Here is a 23915-nt window from a genome sequence, read left to right on the forward strand (position 1 = left end):
ATGTAAAACAATCACAAAATAATAATTTATATCAAAATTTGTTATAACAAAAGAACATGTGCTTGAAAGTGCGGATCAAAATCTAGTTGAGTATTACAACTGCCGATTTTAAATAACTTGGTCATTTATTTATTTTTATTTAAGTAAAAATAGAAATAAAAAGAATACATAGGAATAAATTTTGAAGAGAGGAGTGTTTGAGAATTTGATAGACAAAGCAGAGATCTTTAAGAGGTACGATGGTTCCTAAGATCACATCAATGGCGGTCGCTAAACCTCTCTGCTCAGTCTCTTGCTTACTCCTCTCTTCCTCTCTCGTCTTCGTGGTCTCGCTTCTCTTTTTCTTCTCCAATTCCTTAACATCCGACCAAAATCCCAGGATCTCACTCGATACCTTCCATACCGGCATCAACGTGTTCGTAGCTGAGCTTCCGAGATCCCTAAACTACGGTCTTCTGGACAAGTACTGGTCCTCTTCCCCAGATTCACGCATACCCAGCGACCCGGATCACCCGACCCGTAAAACCAATTCACCCAAACCCGAGAAATACCCACCGTACCCGGAGAATCCGCTGATTAAGCAGTACAGTGCAGAGTACTGGATCATGGGAGACCTCGAGACTCCACCGGAGAAGCGCACTGGATCTTTCGCCAAAAGGGTTTTCAGCGAATCCGAGGCTGATGTCGTGTTCGTGCCCTTCTTCGCGACTCTAAGCGCGGAGATGGAGCTTGGAAATGGAAAAGGCTCCTCCTTTAGGAAGAAATCTGGAAACGAAGACTATCAGAGACAGAGACAAGTTCTTGATTTCCTCAAGAACACTCAAGCTTGGAAGCGATCTGGTGGACGTGATCACGTCTTTGTTCTAACTGGTAACTTGTTTCGATCTGGTACATTACTATAGGTCTGAGTCTTGTTTTGAGAAACTGCCATGTTTAGAGTGTAGAAGCGCTTATATAAAGTGTTAAATCTATGGATGGATTTGCTCAGGTTAGTTAAATGTTGAAGCCTTCTTTGGCAGACCCTGTTGCAATGTGGCATGTCCGCGAGGAGATTGCTTTATCCATTCTACTAGTTGTGGATTTTGGAGGATGGTTCAGGCAAGATTCTAAGTCTTTCAACGGTACTAGCTTCCCTGAGAGGATAGAGCATACTCAAGTCTCTGTCATTAAGGATGTGATTGTTCCATACACGCATCTTCTTCCTAGGCTAGATTTGTCTCAGAACAAGAGACGTCACAGCCTACTTTATTTCAAAGGCGCTAAGCACAGACATCGGGTACCCACTATTGCGAAACACTCTTCTTTACGTTTCTTTTTTTTTTTGTTTTATGTATCGAATTTTATATGTTGAAACTTGACAGGGAGGGTTAATAAGAGAAAAACTATGGGACTTGCTGGTGGATGAACACGGCATTGTCATGGAAGAAGGTTTCCCTAATGCAACGGGAAGAGAACAATCGATAAGAGGAATGAGAAGCTCAGAGTTTTGCTTGCACCCAGCCGGTGACACTCCCACTTCGTGCCGTCTCTTTGACGCCATACAAAGCCTATGCATCCCTGTGATTGTCAGCGACAACATAGAGCTCCCGTTTGAAGGAATGATAGACTACTCAGAGTTCTCAGTCTTTGTCTCTGTAAGTGATGCATTAAGGCCTAAATGGTTGGCTAATCATCTCAGAAATTTCTCTGAAAGAGACAAGGAAACCTTCAGAAGTAGAATGGCAAAGGTTCAGTCAGTTTTTGTGTATGACAATGGTAAAGCGGATGGTATTGGACCGATTCAACCCGATGGTGCGGTGAATCACATATGGAAGAAGGTTCATCAGAAGGTGCCCATGGTGAAGGAAGCAGTGTTTAGGGAGAGGAGAAAACCAGCTGCTACTTCTGTTCCTCTTCGATGTCAATGTATCTAAAATTGTTTTTCTTTAGTTTACTTCACGATAATACATACATTCCCTTTGTTCTCAGATAATATATACTAGGATAAGACGTCTCGGTTCAGTTTTTTGATATTTTGATTTATAAAAATTAGATACCGTATTAAAATCATATTTGTTTAGGTTTGGTTCAATTTATATATTGTAGATTTTTGGTTTATTCAATTTATAAAGAACCTAGAACATCCATTGGTATGTGTTGAGTTTTGAACAAAACTTTACTCTGAAATTATTGGGACAACTTGGTATACATAATGGTGAAAAACCTTTACTGAAGAACATTACTCATTGTAAAATAACTCATTAATAAAAAATCTGTGGAAAGAATCATAGGTGGGAATGCGTTTGTTATGAGAACGACAACAAATGATTACAATAAAATTGTTTGCACTGTATTAAATCGAAGATAAAAAAGGTTGTTGTGAATCATAAAAGATAACTAGGTGGATGTCCGCGGGTTTAAATGTTTTACAATATATATTTATTATAAATTTTTTTAATTAAAATATGTTTTTATCATTATGTGTTTTTGCTAAATATTTTTTCTAAGATTAATTGTTTAAATAGATAAATATGACTATTTTAAATATTTTTTGATATTTTATATTGATAATTGTACTAAAATTAGTTATGCATAAATAATATTCATGATTCAGTTTTTAATAAAATTATCTAAGTTTTGAAGGTATATAACACTGAAACTTTTGAAATATTTTTATATAGTTTAGAAATACTTGATTGCTAAAAATGAAGCATTATATATAATATATAAATCACATATTTAATTACCATAAATTATTTTGTGCAATATATTTAGGTCGTTTGGATACTGATAAAACTATTTCTAGAACTAATTTTTGTAGTCATAAAATAAATAAAAATTGAAAATCCATTAACAAATAAAATTATGATATTTTTTCCCAAACTCTACAAATGATCAACACCTAAGAAAAAATCAATTAAGTGTTTTATCGTTTAGTATAAAATGAAATTTAAAAATATGTTTTATAAATTAATTTATAAGCTTGTATAAATAAATTAAAACCTCTTATCATAATTTAAAACATATGATAAGCCAAGATAAATAATTTTATAAATTTATTTATAATTTTTATAAATGATTTATAAAGCATGTATGGATTTTATTAGATATTAATAGTTATTATAATTCTTTATATACAAATATAAGGCTTTATATAAGAATATAAAATCATTATATCGACTTTAATAAACATTTTTTGTTTACTATTTTTTGTAATTATAAATATATAAAAATTGATCAAACATTACTACTCTTTCTATAGTTTCAACAATTAGTTACCATAAATAATTATTTGTGATATTATGTAGATTGTTTAGCAAGTGATATTAATTGTTTATAGACTTATTTGTAATATTATGTAGATCAATTTATAACATTTTTTTAAGATTTCTTAAATGATAGTCACATAACCATAATTTTTAAAAGTATAATTATTGTAATTATGTAAATATATTCATTGTCTATAGTTAAATATAATTTAAAAGTACAGATATTGATATTTATAATTTTTATAAATGATTTACTAGATTTTGACCCGCGCTTAGAAAGCGCGGGTTTGTTTGTTTTTCATTTATTAATCGAAAACTGATTTGCAAATTACCATTATTTAACAATTGAGTTTTTAGATTTTTATCATTTTTTTCTCTTCAAAATATGGTATTTGTTCTAAATATGGTAGTTGTTCTATAATAATGTTTGAGTTTTAAAATTTGTTTTCATATCTGACCTAGATTCATGGTTGAACCTATAGACCCAATACATTGTATATAATCCGGTTCAGATTTAATGAAAAATTCGTTAATTAAAAATCTGATATAACCAGGTAAAAACCCAAAAACTCACTATTAACCTGTAATCTGATACCATTGATCCGATTACAAAATATCTAATAGTATTTTTTTTAAATTGATTAAATTACTCATATATTTATTAATATTACATAAATTAGTGATTCCTTAGAATTTGATAAAATTTTATTATGTTATCCAAATAAAAATTGATAATACAAAAATCTTATTGATATGACAATATTAGTTTATTTTCGTTATTAATAACCTATTATAAGTTTGTGTTTTTATTTTAGATTTAAAAATTAATTTTAAGATAGTTTTTAAAATATTCTTGAACACTCGTAATTGTCATATCAATATTATGTATAAAATGACATTATAAATGGAAAAATGATATTCAAATATGTATATGATATATGGTGTAGGATATAGGATTTTGGTTTGTATTGAAAAAATGTATAATATTCAAATGATCTGTTTTGAATATTGATATGTATATTTAAGAAAATAATTTTTTCATGTTTTTTAATTTATTTATAATTCATAATATATCTATACTTATATTAAATTTAAAGTTAATATATCTTTTAAATATATATAAGTCCATTATTTATAGATCCATTTAGGTCTATATGTAGGCCCAAAACTAAAAGACTTAAATGCCATTAATGAATTTTATTAATACCTTGTAAAAATAAGGGTATTTTTGAGAAAATTGAAATTTTCATTAAAGGGAGAATGATCCTCTTTTAATGGTATTGATAAAGCATGTATGAATTTTATTAGATATTAATAGTTATTATAATTCTTTATATACAAATCTAAGGTTTTATATAAGAATATAAAATCATTTTATCGACTTTAATAAACTTTTTTGTTTACTATTTTTTGTAATTTATAAATATATAAAAATTGATCAAACATTATTACTATTTCTATAGTTTTAACAATTAGTTACCATAAATAATTATTTGTGATATTATGTAGATTGTTTGGCAAGTGATATTAACTGTTTATAAACTTATTTGTAATATTATGTAGATCAATTTATAACAGTTTTTTAAGATTTCTTTAATGATAGTCACATAACCAAAAATCTTTTGAATGACTTTTCAATTAATATATAATAGGATATATAGCTTTGATTTTAAGCTCTTATAGTTGATTTACAAAATCTTATAATAATTTAAAATATACAATAAGCGAAGATAAATAATTTGATAAATGTTTTTATCGATGATTTATAAAGCATATAATATGAACTTTAGAAGATGTTAATAATTATTATGGTAATTTATATAAAATATAATGCTTTCAATTAATTTCTCTTTCTATAATTTCAACAAAATGTAAATTATTTGGCAAGTGATATTAATTGGTTAAAGACTTATCTTTTTTTTTAGATCTAATTAAAATAAATAAAAATTAAAAATCATCGACCAATCAAATTATAACAATTTTGTAAGAGTTCGCTTATGATCGACACATAATCAAAAATCACTAAAATGACTTCTCAATTAATATATAGTAAAATATTATATAAGCATACTTTTGGGGCAAACCGTATGTTTCTTGGGCGAACCATAATTATATGTCGCAAACAATTTTATCTTTATTGAAGTTAATCAGAGAGTATTAAATTTATTATAAATTTTTAATCAATATATAGGGGATATGAGTAATCCAATAGCGTAGAGAATCATTCTCTGAGAAGGTATGTATAGGCCCATCATATCTGAGCCCATTAAAACGGACGTGGTTTAGTTGCTAACCAGCTTCACTTGATAGGTCAATAATCATTGCATCCTCAACTCTGATAAAAACGCATCGTTTTATAAATACGATTATATTTTCCTGGAAAAAAAAAGAAAGTCCTTCGCTGAGAAGCAAAAGATCTTTGTAATCTTCTTCGTTTATTCGCCGTGCACCGACGATTTGCGATTATCCTGACAAGTGATTGATTATGTCGATGCTCGATTCCTTCTTCAATAAAGGTTTCAAAGCTGCAAAATGGTAATTCTCTGATTTCTATCTGTTTGGATTTCCTCTGCCGATTTATCAATAGATAGTAATGATTTGGTGAATCTGAATCTGAATATGACAGCAAAACGTTGCTGAAGTTAACGATCCCTCGGATAAAGCTAATCCGGAACCGAAGAGAAGCACAGATTAAGCAAATGCGCCGTGAAATCGCTAAGCTTCTCGAGACTGGTCAAGAAGCCACTGCTCGTATTCGTGTAATTTGTTATTGATTTTTTTTAGTGTTAATTCGATTCTTTTATTTTCTCTTTTAACTTTTTTTTTTAATAAATAAATAGGTTGAGCATATTATAAGGGAAGAGAAGATGATGGCTGCTCAAGAGATCATAGAGCTCTTCTGTGAGCTCATTGCTGTTCGCCTCCCAATTATTGAGGCTCAAAGGTTCTAACTTGAGAATAATTCTCAACTTACAGTTTCCTTCCCAGCTGTTTTCTGAGTCTTTCTTTCCCTTTTGAAAATATTATTGTAGGGAATGTCCTCTGGATCTGAAAGAAGCAATCTCAAGTGTATGTTTTGCTGCGCCAAGGTGCTCTGATTTGACAGAGCTGCAGCAGGTTCAGCTACTGTTTGTTTCCAAGTACGGCAAGGAGTTCGTTGCAGCTGCATCTGAGCTTAAGCCTGATTCTGGTGTCAATCGTAAGGTAACCTTTGTAGAGAGAGAGACTAACATGTAGAAATAAGAGAAGTGTTTTGTGTTTCTAACTATTTTTCCAAATCAATTTTACAGTTGGTGGAGTTGCTGTCTGTGCGTGCACCTTCCCCAGAAACCAAGCTGAAACTTCTCAAGGAAATTGCACAAGAACATCAACTTGATTGGGACCCTGCTTCTACTGAAACTGATCTCTTCAAATCGCATGAGGATCTCCTTGTTAGTACTTTTTTTCTCTCTCTTTATTATCTCATTCTCTGCCCTGCTGCATATATCTGGTCAGAACATGTCAGTTGCTTTGTTTGTTTCTGATCCTTTTTTATTTTCTTGTTTCTTTTCAGGATGGACCAAAGCAATTTGGTGGAGGCTCTAAGGTCCCATTAAAGGAGGAACAAGATAAAGGGTCACATTTGACAATGCTATCTCTTTCGCGTCCAGAGGAACAAAGACAATCTGATTCTGATTCAGAGTATGAAGAATTAGACTTTCCCGAGGTTCCAAATGTCTTGCTACGGCCCACTCCTGCCGCCACTTATGAACACACCTCTCTCGACTTGCCCTTTGTTTCAGAGAGTCCAGGACAGGATAATCTGCCTTCCAAAAGAGATGAACATACTGCAAAAGCAAGCAGCACTGTCTTCGAAGGCCAGACGGAATCTGATCCCGTGAAACAGAACAGTTATTCTCCACCACCTGTTGGTGCAGTAGGATCCTTCTCTACAAACGAGAGTGACGCTCCAAAGAAAATATCGGATTTGGACTTGCAGGATGTCCTAACGGCTGCTCAAGCTGCTGCTGATTCAGCAGAACGTGCGGCAGCAGCTGCCCGTTCAGCTGCAAGTCTTGCACAGCTGAGAATCAATGAGCTCACGAAGAAGACGCCTGAACAGTCGTCTCCTGAGAGCCCGACTGAGAACCCTTTCTATTCAAGCCCACCACAACAGACAATGGAAAAGGCGCAATTTGATCATCAGAATTCTTCGGCCAGCAGCTACGGAGATCACACTGAGTTCCAAAAGGAAGAGTCTTCATCACTTTTCAGCCACCAAACAGAGAGACTCCCCTCAATGGAAAAACCACAATTTGATCACCAAAACTCATCAGCAAGCAGCTATGGAGATCTTACTGATTTCCAACTTGGTGACTATTCATCACCTTTTAACCAGCAACAAGCAGGGAGACTCCCTTCATTTGAAAAAACTCGTTTTGATCATCAGAATTCATCAGTCAGCAGCTATGGCGATATTACAGAGCTCCAGAGACCCGAGAACTCGTCATTTGACAGACTCACCCCTGACCAGGACCACCAGCAAATGAGACTACCTTCGAGGGAAGATGATCCATATTACTCATACCCTAATCTGTTCACATCGCAGAATCTTGACCGCTCACCCGGCTCTCGTTCATTTTCGGACACTTCAAAACCTGCCCATGATTCTTGACTCTAGCCTGCGAATGCTTGGTGTTTATTATGCTGTTCCTTATCTTGTGGAACAAAGACCTAAAAACGCTTCTTTTTTTTGTTTCTTTGGACAACAACTAAAAACGCTTTTCAAACGCTACTTTTCCTTCCTCTTTTCTTTTTGTTTGTGTGGAGAATTTGTATTATGTATAGAAACTTGGTGTTTATTGATGACGTTTAAATAAAGGCCTTTGTTTGCTCAAGAAATGAATTAGAAAAGAAGCAGCAGGTATGATCGACAGGAATTCGTGAAAATAAGCAGCAGGTACGATCGACAATCATACACTCTATTTTTGCATAACCTGTGGATGACCATTTTAAACTTTATCCTCCTCCACTCTGATTGAAAACAAGCCATCAGTTTTGTGATGGTGGAGAAAAGCTAGAGGGCATACCAGTAGTCAATATTACTGGTCTTCACTCGGTGACAGCAATCACCGTTGTCAAGACAGAGTTTACCGGAGCTCAGCCTGGAGCTACTTCGACAGAAATAGGAATACAAGAGTTGAAAATCTAGCTTGTGGCTTTTGATTCTGGAATATCGAAAACCAACCAAGGAGATACGCAAACAAAACGCATTTAACAATCAGCAGAAATGAAACTCTTCTAATCAAGAATGAACATTCTTTACTCTTTCAAACTCTGTACATATTCAAAGACTCGTATATATTTAGAATAGGTCAATATTCCCATGACCACTGATGTGGATCATGGTTTCGTCTAGCTCACCTGTAACTAAGAATCTGGTTTAAGAAACCACCTTTCACGAGAAGACGGGCCTCCCCGAGGGTTGAACAGTGGCCATTAACACCCAGAAGATGGCACACAAGGCACCCACAATTGATAAGAGTAAAAACCATCTGTTTCTGCTACGCTTCTTTGCCATTACGGCAGTAGTCACTGGCGTTCCATTTGCTATTCCACTGAACTTGATACGGGTAAAGCTAGACATACGCACAAAGGTCCGGTTAATAGGACCCTCACACGCAGAGGCTGGCGTTGAAGGTATTGAATCCATGAATGCCCACAGAGCCGATGAGAATGGGCTCGTTCCACCACCACCATTTACACCTTCTTGGTCTTGGCCATTTACAAGATTTGTGGAACCGGGCACCACACCTAAGCAAATAGTGTTCACAAAGTATCAACGGAAAGGTTTATGCGCTATTGCGTTTAAAGAACATATGAAGAGGGTTTGATAAGTAACAAAAAACATGACATCATATATACACATACAAATGTCGTCGTTCAAGTCTAAGACAAATATAGAAAAAAACATCTGTGCTTAGTGGGAAATTGCAAGTTAACAGATGAAAGCTTTGAGATGAGCATGAGTTTTAAGTACCTGATGAAGGTGAAGCAAATGCTCCAGAAATAACAGACTGCGGTTGATCAAAGAGGAAAGCCTGATTATCATCTTCAAGCCACAGGTCATCACTGAACTGATTGAGATTTGGACTAGGATCCATGATGTTGTTTAGCTGTTTCTCAGGGGTCTGGTCCTGGAACTGTTGATAAGGGAATGGATGTTCCTGGTCGGATGTGTTGTCGGGAAAATTACTCAACGGATCCGCAGAAGTTCCCTGAAGAATAGGTTCCATATCTAAAGACATGGAAACGTCATGGAACAATTGGTCAAAGTCATTAAAGTCTCCATATTCACCAGGGTTCAAGAGCTGTGCATGGTTCTCAACTGAAGAAGCTCCGTGTTCAGGGGTCAGAAAGTCATCCATTTCAATGTAATCCTCCTTCTCAAACACCAAAACAGAGTTATTGGGAGCTGACGTGACGTCAATAGACTCATAACTCGAGGGCATGTCGTTAGGCAAGAAGTCTCCAGTTTCCTGAGGTTTAAGAAACTCTCTAGCAGAATTATTCACCAAAGTGCTCTGCAATTCTTCTTCCCTGTTAACCTGCGAGTTACAATTATCTTCTGTAGTAAGTAAAGGAAACACGTGCCTAACCATCTTAATCATTAAAAGAGAGAAGAAGCTAACCTGGGGAATACTAGTAAATGTTTGAGGAACCCCAGGTGCAAATGGGATTCCACTGAGAAATTCCTCGAGATCATCTAACTGAACATTCACAGGTTCGAAAAGGCTAACATTATCCTCACAACGAACCACAGGTACATCAATATCATCTCCATTATCATTATCATCATCATCAGCCCATTCTTCTTCTTGGAAAGGAGCACCATACTCCTCACCGTTTTTGGGACCAGCCCCACTTTTCTTGAACAGCTTATAAAGTGCATAGTATTCCTGAAGCAAAAAAAAAAAAGAATTAATCAAGAGCAAACAAAAGAAAGAACAATCAGTGTAGTGTAGTAAAAATACCTTGGCCTTCTTACATCTCCCGAGTTCATCTTCATCCATGGTGTACTCATGCATCACCCAATCAGTTCGCTGACCGTTAGGAGCACGACCTCTATAGAAAACAAGAGTCTTTTTGAGTCCTACAGATCTAGAGTTGTAGGATATGACTCGATCCTTTCCAGTAGCTTTCCAATACCCAGTTGCAGTGCACCTACCGGACCTAGCTGCGTTAGGATACTTCCTGCTCCTCGGAGTGAAGTAGAACCACTGTCGATCTCCCGTCTTCAACACCGATTGGCCTGTCTCAACAAAAAGCATATTAAGTTTCAATTACAACATAACAAAAATCAAGATCAAGATGGAAGTTACCAGGCAATTCTTCGGGATCCAACTTGTAAACGTCAACGACGCCGATGGCGTTGACTCTGAGCTTTCTCTTACAGATCTTCCTCTTGAGATAATACATGACCAGCTCCTCATCAGTCGGATGAAATCGAAACCCTGGTGCACTGAATTTACCACCTCTTAAACACGAATCCGCCATCTAAGCTTATCCCTCCAAGCCGATCGGGTCAACGAGAGAAAACCCCAGATCACTTCTCTCTCTTCGTCTCGCAAGATTCGATTTGCTATCTGAATGTCTCTCTCTCTCTTCGCAGCCGTTTCGATCAATTGGACTAGCCACAACCATACGGGCCTCCAAATACGCTTGTTCTAGCCTATTAGGCCCGTAATTGATTTCAAATATTTTCATATAAAAAGGTAATCTCAGAAAGACACTCATATAAACAGAAAGATAAATATTTATTTTTAAAATTGAAAAAGGCGGAAATGACAAAAAACCCTGGAATAAATGAAGTATTTATAAGTTGTACCAGGGTATAATCCATCCGCAGTGACCCGACCCGGATGTATAGTCAATTCAATTGAACCAAATCGTTTAACCGTTTAACCAATCTCTGGAAACCAAACCAATCCCTCAAAACCGAACCCATCCTTCGAAACCAAACCAAATCTGTCGGTTTTATCAAACCCTTTACAATTTCCCTAAATCCTCCAATTGATTAATTCATTCGACTCCATTTCTCCCCCTCTTTTCACTCCACTTTAAACGAGATGAAACCCTAGTTTTGAAAATCAATCGGTGAGTTCAGAGGAGCCAACAACGATTGCGATATGGTGGTCGAAACGAGAGGAGGGGGTAAGAGGAAGGATAATCCAACGAAGGAAAAGGTTCGGAAAGTGAAGTTTGTAAAGACGACCTCCAATAATATTGAGAAGACGACGACGGAGAATGTTGAATCGACGGGAACGGCAAAGACGACGGAGATTGTTGACTCGAGGGAGAAGACGACAGATGTCTCGACGGAGGTGACGACAGATGTCTCGATGGAGAAGACGACGGATGTCTCGACGGAGAAGACGACGGATGTCTCGGCGGAGAAGACGAGTGAGGACGCGAGAGAGAGTACGGCAGAGATAACGGAGCCGAGTGATGTGGCTTTAGAAACTGCTCCGGCGACAATGAACAAAGGTCCTGTTGGCCCATCTCCTCCAGCTCCTCCAGCAACTCCGGCGATTGGTACTGAATCTGAAGAAGAAGAGAATGAGGAAACTCCTTCTTCTGGAGATGAAGAGAATCAGAAAGCCGGTTCTGGAGAGGAAGAGAATGATCATGACGACCGTTCCGATGATTCTAGCCAGGAGAATGAAGATGCTGAAGAAGAACAAGAAGAAGCAGATGAGAAGGAAGAGACTGAAGGTTCTGGAGAAGGAAATGGTGACAGAGAAGGAAATGGAGATGGAGAAGGAAAGGATAATGAGAATGAAGGTTCTGAAGAAGAAAATGACCGAGAAGAGTTAGCAAATGTAGACGACAATGAGAATCCACCTGAACCCGGGAATCCAACTGAACCAGAGGTAACAAATGTAACAAATTTTCAATTGAGTGTGTTAATGCTAGTAATACTAGGGGAAATATAGGAATAACATGTTAGTTTTGGTAGAGGTAAACTGAAATTGTGTAAGCGGATATAACTTGGATATAACTTGGATATAAGTTAGATATAGCTAACTTGGATATAACTTTAGTGTGACTTGGATATAACTTTGGTATAACGTGGTGAATACTTTGGTATAACGTGGTGAATACTTTGGTATAACTTGCAGGGTTTGAATGGAAATGTGGCAATCGAGGCAATCAAACCAACCAGCATGTTCTTCAAGCCAACCGAGTACAGAAAACAAATAAAGCTAGGGACAAGGTGTATGATACCTAGCGCGATTAAGACGCTAAAAAATCTGAAACCCAAGCTGTCTAACGCGGAGATGAGCTGGTTCACGGAGCATCCTCAATTCAGACACATTTTCCACATGAAGATAGAGACTAACCACAGGGTTCAGGGAATGTGGATGTTGTTGTTGCGTACTGCTGGTATCGAGAAGCTGAGAGAAGTGTGGTGCATTGTGAATGGGGTTCCAATCCGTTACGGGCTGAGGGAACATGGTTTGATATCTGGGCTATTCTGCCAGAACTATCCTCTCGGCTACAAAGAGCTTGGTGGGACGAGGTTCGTTGATCGTCATTTCAAGGAAGGAGAACCGAGAAGGTTAGAGGATGTTAAGAAGAAGCTGGTGAACATGGGATCCCACAAAGACAGACTGAAGATGGCTGTTCTATTCTTCTTAGCTTCGGTTGTTTGTGCGCAAACGAAGGTTGGACACAAGGCTAATGATGTATTGGAGGTGTTCCAGAGAGCAGTGGATGATCTTGAGTACTGCAAGTCCTTTCCGTGGGGGAGATTTTCCTATGATTACATGCTGAAGGAGATCTCTCACACAATGAAGCATTTTGGAGGGGTGGTGAAAGAGAAAACATTATGGCCGCTACCAGGTTTCTGTGTTCCATTAGAGGTATGCAAAATCCCATTAAACCAGTCTGACAACATTGTTGTTTACTAATGCAAAAATGTTGTGTGTAACAGCTTCTTGCATTCGAGGCAATTCCGAAGCTAGGAATAGCGTTCAGAGAGACTGTGGTTGGAGCTGGTCGCGACTGTCCGAGGATGTGCAAGTCCTACTTTAAACGAAATGGAATGACAGGGGTGTCACTTTCTGTGATAAACAAGGAACTGGGTAACACAACTGTAAGTCTTCCTGTGAACTGTGGTAGAACTAGGGTAGGAATAAAGTGAAACTGTGGTAGAAGTAAGGTAGTACTAGAAAGGGAACTAGGGTAGGAATAAAGTGAAACTGTGGTAGAAGTAAGGTAGTACTTATTTTCTTTTTAGACATTAGAAATTGCTAAGTTTTAAAATTATTTATGTGTGTGACAGGATATTGACAGCATCATCCCCACCAAAACTTCACGAGAAGATATCCTTTTGGATGAGATTATGGAAGATGAAGACGATGTTGATCAATCTGATATAGCTGTGGACAGTTGGGAGAAGTGTCTGGATGCAGGGCAGAAGGTTTTTTTTAAAGACATGTTCGACGAAGATGTAGCTGGGCGTGAAAAACAGCGAGAACCAATTGAAGATGCAACAGGGGATGGAGTACAGGTAGGTGAGCAGTCGATTCAGCTGGGAGATGTTATGAATATGCTGAAAAAAACAATGAAACTGATGAGGAAAATTGACAAGAAAGTTGACCAGCTGGATGGGAGATTGGCCCCGCTTGAGGAGTTTGTCAAGGAAGCACAAGGCAAAGTAGTAGAGGTTGAAGAAGCAGAATCACAAGGGAAAGACAAAAGAAAGAAAACCCAGAAGTCTGTGGGGAAAGGCAAAAAACAGAAAACCAAGTGAAGTCGAGTGGAGTTGAGTGAAACAAAGTCTCTGGATGTTTTATGTTAAATCGTTTTTTTTTGTTAAAGACAAACGAAGTCTGAATAATTATCTTGATTGTGATGTGGATTTACAACTTTAACTATGTTATGACTAAGTTGTTATGTTATATTAGTGTTGTAATATTGTTATTAGATTTGTCTCGTTTTAAGTGAATGATAATTATATGACATATTACCAATTGAACTGAAATCCACTAAGCCAACACTCAAGACAAACAAAGTTCTTAACATAACCACATAATAAGTCTAACATTAGATAAGATTCAAAGACTTAACAGAACAAACCTAGTAGTACTTATACAAGTCTTAACAGAACAAAAAAAAGACTTGTAACCGAAACTGGAAATAGATAGGGAATACAAAGCAAAGTTCTTATTTTTAGCACATCCATATTAAGAACTTGAGATTTGAGAATCTCATGGACGAGAGGTAGAGGTAATAATCCTCTTAAGCTTAGCAATCTCTTCAGCCATATCATTCACCTCCATCCTTAGGCGCCTCATTTCATCCTCAACACCAAAAGCCCATGGCTGACGAAAGTGCATCCCATCGTCCTACACAGTTTCACGCATAGTATAACTCAGTTTTACCCAGAGTATAACTAGGTTTCACTTAGTAGGATTAAACAGTTTTACCCAGAGTATAACTAGGTTTCACTCAGTAGGATTAACACAGTTTTACCCAGAGTATAACTAGGTTTCACTCAGTAGGATTAACACAGTTTTACCCAGAGTATAACTAGGTTTCACTCAGTATAACTAAGTCTCACTAAGTTTAATTAAATTTGTCTTACCCAGAGTATAACTAAGTTTAACTTAGTTCTACAAAGAAGGAAATTATCTCATAATTCTTGCAGGTGAAGTACCTACTCCCAGGAAAGGTATCGAAATCGTGGCGATACTTAGGATTTGGAGAAACATCTGTCTTGATTTCACCGCCACATGGACAACGGGTAGGAATTCCATACTGGGCATCGCAAATGTAGCCTAACATGTCGTAGTGTTTCTTGTGTTTCTTCATGTCCTTCATCTCTTGGTACGGGTGAGTCATCGTCAGTAGAGGGAATTTTGAAATAGATAAGATGAGGGAGGGAAGAGTGTGAGGAGTGTGAGGAGGAGGAGGAGTGGAGTAGATAAGATGAGGGAGGGAGGTCGGTAGATATCAACGAGATGAGAAGAGAGTAAAGAGAGAGAGGAGAGGATTTGTCTCAGAGGAGAGAGAGAGAGAGAGAAATAATTGACTAAAGTGAGACAGAGCACAGTAGACGAGACGAGACGGAGAGCAGAGAGGGAGTCTACTTTTTGACCGAAATAATTGAGATTTTTGGAATATTATCGATTAGGCGCGAAAATTTTTTTAGTTTCCCCCCCCCCCAAAATATTTGCTCATAGTTATACTGAAGTTTCAGGTGTTACCAAATTTCTTCATAGTTCTATTTTTCGTGATTTCAACATTTTTTAGTTTTACGTATAATTTAAATTGGTTAAGAAGGTTTTACTTGTTATTTTCCCTCATTACCATTCAAGTTTAACTGATAATTGCAAGAATATTTTCGAAAGCACGAGAATTGTAGAATAGTCCTTTGTAAGCTACTCTTATTAAGAAAATGAACTTGGAAAGACTATACAATGCATAATAGAAAATGTGATGACGATGAATTAGTTTAGGTTTTTTCACTAATATAATTTCAGGAGGAGTTTCTGTTGATGAATTAGGGGAGTAGTGAAGTGAATGTGTTTGTGCATTAACAATTTTGTGTTGGATTAGAGGGGATGATGTCAAGTAAATATCTGTTATTTACGATCATAGTAACACCTTGTTTTACTAGTTCTCCGTGGTTTTCCATAGTTGCAACATAAGTTCGACAGTGCACAGACTTAGAAAATACATAGGTTCCAATACAGGGAAACATAAGTAAGTAAACTTAGAATAAAACTTTCTCACACCATTAAACATAGAGATTTTGAAAGTCTCTAACAATTTCCTCTTCTTGTTGGATCCTCTCCAAATTAATTGTGAGTTCTGCAATGGTTTGGTTTAACTGCTCGATCACCCTACTCTTCTCTTGGATCTCATCTCGGGCTTCAATCAAAGCCATTTTTTGCCATTCTGTACCATCCTCTACATCAAACCATTTGAAGTAGTTGCATCCATTTTTCTCCTGCCAAAAATTCCATTGTAAATAATTTCTTTATTTTTCAATCTTGGATCACAATTGCTATCATCAGCTGGGATACCTTATAACGCGGACATCCATAAAATCGTCGCCCCGGGTTCTTGTCTGTCCAAGCTTGTCTTATTTCGGCATCTACGCGACAGAAACACAATTTTCTTGCAGAATTTTCCCTTCTCCTTGACGAACCCGAACCATCTCCTTGCATCTTCGATATTTTGTCCTCAGAAAGTAAGCAGAAGAGTCTCGAGAGAGAGAAGTGAGAGAAGAGAGAGAGAGAGAAGATGGAGAATTTATATCATTTATTGGATATATAAACGACCAAATTCGGGTATATTCTGGAACAATTATACTTAGTTATACCAAGGTTCTCAGTAGTTGTCCAAACCCGATTAAAATTAACAACAACAACATTCCAAGTTCAACATACCAAAAGCAACATAGCAAAAGCAACATAGCAAAAGCAACATTCCAAGATTTAGTTTGTTTCACTTGGAGGATTAGAACGCATTCCAAACAACAGCCAATTAAAACCAAAATTTGTCCTCGCTCGCCTTACGTTTTATGTCCTTTTACGCCGTTCTCCAACTGATGGATTCCTATTAACCTTTTTCCTTCCCTTCCTTGTCAGCTTTTTCGGAGGTATGATCTGGAGCTCTTTGATGTGATCTGGTACAATCCATTCAGACTTGTCCGGCACAGAATAAATGGTCCTGTAATAAGCCATTGCCCAAAGTTCTGTCCAGTAATACTTTGAGCACAACTGATGATACTCTATGTTGACCTCACGTCGACGACCATTAGCAGCAGGAACCTCAAGGAAATATAAGTAAGCAGCAAGTCCGTGAAGACAAGGATACTTTTCATAATCAAATACCTTGCAGCTACACGACTTCGCTATCAAATTCACCAAATAAACCTTCCCATTGTCAGTGTCGGTAACCTCGTACTCAAGATCATAACTATTCAGCTCACGCACTGGCGTTTTCTCAGCTTTGCCCCATAAGTTGTGCAAATGGATCTCAACCAGAGGAACCAGTTTGGTATCAAGTGATCCAGACACGGCGTCCTTCCGATGTTCATTAAACCAGTCAGATATTTTTTTGATGATTGTATCCAACAATGGTATCAAGGCATACCTCCTTGCGTCCCTAAACGCGCTATTCATCGACTCCACACTGTTGCTAGTGTCCAAGTTGTATCTACAACCTGGAAAGTAGACCCTAGCCCATGTTGCTCTGTTAGTGTTCTCCTCCAAATACTTGCAGGCTGAAGGATATCTCACCTTAAAAGATGCATAAGCAGCCTCGAACTCAGGCACTGTGTAATACCTAGCCAACTCCATAAATCTCCATGGCACTACGGCTTTGATGGTGTTACAAGCATGGTTTCTCACATTCTGAGCTAGATGCCATATACAATGGCCATGGTGAGATTGTGGATACACATTAGCTACAGCAGTGATGAGGCTCTGATTTCTATCGCTCATAAAAACTATTTCAGAAGAGTCCGGTATAACAGTTTTGAGCATCTCGAAAAACCAAGTCCAACTAGCATTATTCTCACCGTCAAGTACCGCAAACGCGAGAGGATAATGGTGACGATTAGGATCTTGAGCTTTAGCAAATACTAGTACCCCACCATATCCGTTCTTCAAAAATGTAGCATCCACAAGAATCACTTTCCTCATGGCCTTAAACCCTTCAATGCAAGCTCCTAAAGCTATGAAAAGGTACTTGAACTTACCTGCCTCATCCAACTTCACCTCTGTTGTTGTTCCGGAATTAACCTGCTCTAACATGTACAAGTAGCTAGGCAACATCTTGTAGCTGTCTTCTGAATTACCACGCAACTCACGCATAGCTAGATTTTCCCTCTCAAGGCTGTGGAGTAAGATACCGATACACCCAGTCTTAACTTAATTAAGTCTATGATATCTCTCGGAACAGGAGTCATCAGTTTTCCAGGATATTCCTCATTCAAAAAAGTTGCAACTAATTCTGCAGATCCTTTCCTCTTGCTGTTGCAGCTATTACTTTGATTAGTCCGAGAGCATGTATGCACACCCCAGTACCTCATAATAGAAAAAATTTCCGTCTCTCGAATCCTCGCAGCTCGCAATCCCCATTTACAGTTTGCTTCACAACATTTTAACACCAACCGTTTTCGATCAGATTTTTTAATAACATAACGAAAGCTGCAACCAAATGCAGCTCTATCCACCACCTCTTGAAGTGATCTCTTGTTTGGAAATTCCTGCAGAAGGTACAGACCCATAGCATCTCCCCATTCCTCTATAACTTGACTACATTTTACTAAAGGTAGCTGCTCAACATACATATTACCACTGCCATCCATATTAGCTGTGGTGTCCTTCTCAGGAGCGGTTTCTGTCTCAGCTGCAGTTTCAGTCTCAGCTGCAGTTTCCGTCTCAGCTGCAGTTTCCGTCTCAGCTGCGGTTTCTGTCTCAGCTGCAGTTTCCGTCTCAGCATCTGTTTCCATAAAATCATCATGTCTTCTTTCGTAATCATTCTCTACCTCTATCTGCTTCTTCTGTTGATCTGCCTCCCCGTTTTCTACGTACAGAATCAGGGCTTTAGGTCCGACTTCATCATCATTTCCCTGCAATGCTTGGTAATTCATACCAACAGAACTTTTGCACACTCTTGACACCACCTCTAACTGATCCGATACACTCGTCTCCTCCACTAACAAAAGACTTCTACAGTTGTATTTATCAATTGTTATTAGGTAAACAAACAAATCCTCATCATCACAAATAGTTAGCTCTGCCTCACATCCAACCACCATCGGCATGTACCTCAGCACCAGTTTTACATTCCTTTCATTCAACGACAACTTTTTATACAACCTTTCTTCAAGCATTGCCAAAGTTATATCATCCACTGTTGTCTTCATGGTTACACTATAGACTCGATCTTGAATTTGAAATGTATGCTCACGTGTTTCGACATTGTATCCTGCAAAAACAACAAATTCAAGTCACGGTTATACTAGTGTTATCTAATTATCTTCAGTTATACGTATTATACTTCAATTATCAGTTCTACTAGTTTTACCAAGTTATGCTTCAACTACATATCAAATTGAGGTTTCAGGTACTATAAGCTCAAGAACCTCAACTCAACTCAACTCAACTCAACTCAATTCCATAGAGGCAACTCAAATCAATCAACCAACCATATGCTTTAATTAATTCACATTTCCAATTACACACCCTAAAAACAATTTTTATCCAATGCAGCTTGGGGAGGAGAACAACTAACCTGCATTCGCCGGAGAATCCAACGATCGAGATTTCTGGGGAGCTGAGAGATTTCTCGGGAGCTGCGAATTTAATTCGACGAGCTGGAATCGATCGAGCTTTTTGGGGCGGACTCACGATGGGGGAATAGATAATTTATTTCTCGCTTTAATTTCATATTTTTTTTTGTTTTATTTTAATTTTTATCTTTTTAATTGACATTGAATCAGAATCATATAACCAAACCGCCCAATCTATAAACCCGCCATAACCCAAACCAAAATTTGTGCCGGACCAGAACCCTCTCAACCCGACATCCTTTCCCTCAATTTTCGATTTTTCCATTTTTTTTATTTCACCCACGAAAGGGTATAAACGACATTTCGCGACTCATTAATGAATGAGGGGCATAGGTGGTTGATAGAGCCCATAGGAGATTTTCGAACTCACGTTTAGGGCTCCAGAGGAGATGCCTCCTTCGTCTCGCAAGATTCGATTTGCTATCTGAATGTCTCTCTGTCTCTCTCTTTGCAGCCGTTTCGATCAATTGGACTAGCCACAACTATACGGGCCTCCAAATACGCTTGTTCTAGCCTATTAGGCCCGTAATTGATTTCAAATATTTTCATATAAATTGGTATTTTACCCCGTACGGAAAGGAAAATAAATAATCTCATCTGTTAATTTTTTTTTTAACGCTGATTTATTATGATCTTACAACTATGATATGAAAAATATTACATAGACGATTCAACAACCGACAATACTACTTGTCTTATGAAGACCTACGCCTAACTGCATCACCTAAACCGTCCTATGAAGATCCACGCATGGCCAGATTTACTTGCACTATGTTGAAGATCTCTTGTAAGCCTTTCTTTCGTAGTCTCATCTATTAATTTAGAATCCTATTTTTACCTCCTTATATATATTGTCATTTAAATTTTGAACTTATTCATAATTATATCATTTCACATACATGATTGCCCAACCTTATAACATACTTAAATATGAATGGTGACCAATGAATGAAGAGGAACAACACATTCTTTAATATTCCAAAATTTTTTTTACCATTAATAAGGAATAGTTTTTCTTTTTCATTCATTCCCATTTTTTTATTGTAGAGAAATATTGAACAAATTTGTTACTCACTAAATATGATAAGGAATCATTATTCTTCACTAGGGGTTTGCCGGCGCTACGTGCCGATTTTTAAAATTATTTTAACATGATAATATAAACATTTGGCTTGGTTGTTAATGTATATTTCATGTGCTTTCCTGAATAATTTTTTTTTCAAAAAGCATGGTATTTTAGGATACCCCTTATATCTTATATGTAGTGTGTTTCTCTGTTTTGGTTTTTCTGTGTGGTTTTCTTTTTTTTATATAAATATGTAAATATTCAGTGACGCATGTACAAAGAATTTAAGGCTAAGAAAATTTGTCACAAAAAGAAACTAAGAAAAAAAAACGAACATGCATAGATGATTGTGACTTTATACAGTGCCGTGCGAAGAGTTTTAGGGGCCTAAGGCAAGTTCTAAAAATAAACTTATTTACAACCATGAAAACAATTTTCTAATATGATATATTATTTTCACCAAATACACAAGTCTAATACTGTAAAAAAATAAGTTTATAACGTAAATATGTTATATTATGTTATATAGAAAAAATACATGAATTCAGAAAATGAGTTAATTAATTTTCGTAGAAATGTTTTTTCTTAAATAAGTTTAAACCACTAGACTAGAAATTATTTTAAATTTTAAAGCCCTAAAAATAGTCATATTAATCGGGAACCTGAAGCGAATGCCTTATTCAATACACTGTAGGCACGCCTCTGACTTTATAGAACAATTTTCTAAGAATGCTTTAACCAAATCTGCATAAAGTTCAATGTGTACGTCTTTCTAGCATCATCTTCCTCATTGTCGAATAAAGCTCCAAAATCTTCTCATTTGCTGAACAAAACTATCTCCTTAAAAACCGTTAACTAATTTGTCTATTAAACTCACTTTATATTCTCATCCAGAGATCATATATATGCTAAAGCTAGCTTGACTAGTACGTTAAGATCATCTTTTGGTCTTCTTTAGAGAAACATTAAAAAGTTGGATATATATATATATCTATAAATATACACAAAGTTAGAAACAAAAAAAATTAAGTTATTAATCATAGCTTAAGGATATGAAACATATTGAAAGCTAACATTGCTAAAAGGCTTTGAAAGTCGTTCAAAAACGCTTAGTTCTTTATAATAAAAAACAGAGAAGAAAATTGCAGAATTAAAAGGGCTCAAAGAATATATGATCTGTGCTCCAATAATAGCTCGATATTCATTCTTCAAACTTTTTATTATCACTCGAGCCATCAAGTAAATTATAGAGGGAATCCATGAACCTGTGCTTCAACTTTATCACCTCTTTTCGCTTAACCTTATGCTCTCCCTTTCGATACATCACTAACCTTACTACGATTCTCTACACCTCCATTAACTACTCATTTCTGAGTGGTGACACCAGCCATGTTTATTTCCAGGCTGTGTAATGTCTTTGGCCGTAAATTAGTCGACGTCATAATAGAGGCAATTAACTCCACTTCTTCCACTCTGTCCCAATCAATACCGATAAGATTCATCCATGGTAACCGACGAAGTCTACACCTATAAATAATCATGTCATCTTCTCTTCAACTCATCGCCCCGTCCACCGTAGATCCGCTGCAAAGCAAAGCCCAAAGCACATAAAACCAACCGATGGGGGGACTTGAAACTCCAACTGTTTCAACCAAAAAGATTAGCTCGTGCTAAACGTTTGCAAATTTTGGTTCATACGTGATATAAAGATTGATACATTGTTGGTTTCTGAAGTAATACCTGACCAGGCATGACTTCTCCATTGATCTGCACTGGTGTTAATTCCGGCATACAAACATTTCTTGTAGTGAGAATCAACATTGTCCCTTCCAAAAGATTTGTCAGTTCCAACACTGCAGTAGTATGGTCCCTGATATATATAGTTTTGTATAAACATCAAAACAGAGAATCGAAGAAGAATGAAATAAAGATCCCTAGAAAGGGAAATGGACATGAGTGGCCTTACTATAAGATCACCTCACTGTCTTTCCCAGGAGCTTCACCAGTGTTGGAACCATCATAATTCCTTTTTGGGAGTTTTGATGGTTGGTTGCAGGTCTAGGGAGAGTGTAAATGTAAACCAAAGAGAGATCAGTATGCTTTGTCATTTTGATTCTATTTTACAGGAAATTTGTAACTTAAAGTGTAAATAAAATGAAAAGATTACCTTGGCTGTGCTTCTCATGTCCATTCCAGAACCACCAGCCTGTTTTGAAAGTTCATAGAAACCCCAAATTAAGATGTAAAAATAAACAGAACACATAACTCTTTCGTTGTTGTTCAAGATGCAATTATTAAGCTACAACCCAATGAGAATGTCAAAAACATTGTCTTTTAAATCTAAACTGCAGAAAGAAAGATGAGGAAGGAAAAGTTACTGATATGATATTTCGAGATAGGGATGGTTACTTGTAACTTGGTCAACTATTACTCGGAAAGAAACCATTTCACAAAACCAGTTTGAGTACAAAAGCCAAGAAATGGCAATAACTAATTCATGAACGGAGCATATTATATGTCAAAAAAATCATACAGAAATGTCACCCTATGTATTTTTTTCACCGGATGAGCTTTTGCGCAGAGTTTAATTTGACAAATTTGTTTCCCTGACAAAGACCAATAGAATTTGGTTAAGAACTTGTTTTAAAAAGTGTTGATGAAACAAATAGCCGTAAGAAATATTCTGTTTCTGAATTCCCAAATTGCCAAGAAATTGGTGGATAAGAAAAAAATAAAGAAGATCTGTGATCATTTTCGGAGGTCTCTTACGCTAACTGTGGTTTCAGTATCTGAAAGAGAAAACGATGTGTGTGAAAGATCTCTCATCTTCTACATGAGTATTGATTGTGGAGATGTGGATCGAAAGAACTGAAACGATAGAGAAGAAACGGTGAAGACGAAGAGATAGAGGCGAGATGCGTAGATCCTCGTGTTCACCGGCTCAGGTTGTTTTTTTTTAATTGAACCGGATAGCAAAGCCCAGTGCTAACCGACGAAGCCCAAAGGAATCACATCCAAGCCCATACGAAATCAATAGCTTACTGAGGAGATCCAACGTGTATTATTGAAATGTTTTGATTGGCCAAATAAACTTGTCGACGTGGACATGCTAAAAGCACTCTATATCTGCCTTTTAGTATAGGATAGATTATTCCTATAACTTTATTCATTTCTATTTCTTTCATATTCGTTCTCAATGTTCATGTGATAATTACCAGTTAGACCATTGAACTTAATGTAAATT

The 23915-nt window shown here is 36.8% G+C and overlaps 4 protein-coding genes across 11 annotated transcripts; 2 read left to right on the forward strand and 2 right to left on the reverse strand.

Moving 5' to 3' along the window:
* Positions 1–171: 171 nt before the first annotated feature.
* Positions 172–2049, forward strand: LOC106418726 (probable arabinosyltransferase ARAD2). The gene is made up of 3 exons (XM_013859486.3): positions 172–870; positions 1020–1276; positions 1362–2049. The coding sequence occupies exons 1-3, from the start codon at positions 240–242 to the stop codon at positions 1911–1913; spliced, it is 1440 nt and encodes a 479-aa protein (XP_013714940.2). The 5' UTR covers positions 172–239; the 3' UTR covers positions 1914–2049.
* Positions 2050–5545: 3496 nt separating this feature from the next.
* LOC106418920 (IST1 homolog) lies at positions 5546–8125 on the forward strand. Its single transcript, XM_048737369.1, has 6 exons — positions 5546–5783; positions 5875–6007; positions 6089–6192; positions 6281–6452; positions 6539–6679; positions 6802–8125. Exons 1-6 carry the CDS (start codon positions 5734–5736, stop codon positions 7900–7902), a joined length of 1701 nt encoding a protein of 566 aa, XP_048593326.1. The 5' UTR covers positions 5546–5733; the 3' UTR covers positions 7903–8125.
* A 375-nt stretch (positions 8126–8500) lies between these two features.
* Positions 8501–10913, reverse strand: LOC106418919 (NAC domain-containing protein 17). 2 transcript variants are annotated; one of them, XM_013859652.3, is made up of 5 exons: positions 10610–10909; positions 10262–10539; positions 9920–10186; positions 9268–9835; positions 8501–9041 (listed from the first exon to the last, which is right to left on the reverse strand). In XM_013859652.3, exons 1-5 carry the CDS (start codon positions 10782–10784, stop codon positions 8686–8688), a joined length of 1644 nt encoding a protein of 547 aa, XP_013715106.2. In that variant the 5' UTR covers positions 10785–10909; the 3' UTR covers positions 8501–8685. The 2 variants fall into 2 exon arrangements, with proteins under 2 accessions (XP_013715106.2, XP_048593325.1); XM_048737368.1 differs by having other exon boundaries at positions 9268–10186; positions 10610–10913.
* Positions 10914–21631: 10718 nt separating this feature from the next.
* LOC106422622 lies at positions 21632–23595 on the reverse strand. 7 transcript variants are annotated; one of them, XR_007315289.1, is made up of 5 exons: positions 23441–23595; positions 23205–23277; positions 22638–22877; positions 22412–22541; positions 21632–22313 (listed from the first exon to the last, which is right to left on the reverse strand). XR_007315289.1 is itself a non-coding variant. In XM_048737370.1 (3 exons), exons 1-3 carry the CDS (start codon positions 22777–22779, stop codon positions 22214–22216), a joined length of 303 nt encoding a protein of 100 aa, XP_048593327.1. In that variant the 5' UTR covers positions 22780–23511; the 3' UTR covers positions 21632–22213. The 7 variants fall into 7 exon arrangements, 2 of the variants coding, with proteins under 2 accessions (XP_048593327.1, XP_022558946.2); XR_007315288.1 differs by having other exon boundaries at positions 23216–23277; positions 23441–23578; XR_002658696.2 differs by having other exon boundaries at positions 22649–22877; positions 23441–23559.
* Between the last annotated feature and the right edge of the window lie 320 nt (positions 23596–23915).

The sequence above is a fragment of the Brassica napus genome, chromosome A8, assembly GCF_020379485.1.
Source record: "Brassica napus cultivar Da-Ae chromosome A8, Da-Ae, whole genome shotgun sequence".
NCBI lineage: Eukaryota > Viridiplantae > Streptophyta > Magnoliopsida > Brassicales > Brassicaceae > Brassica > Brassica napus.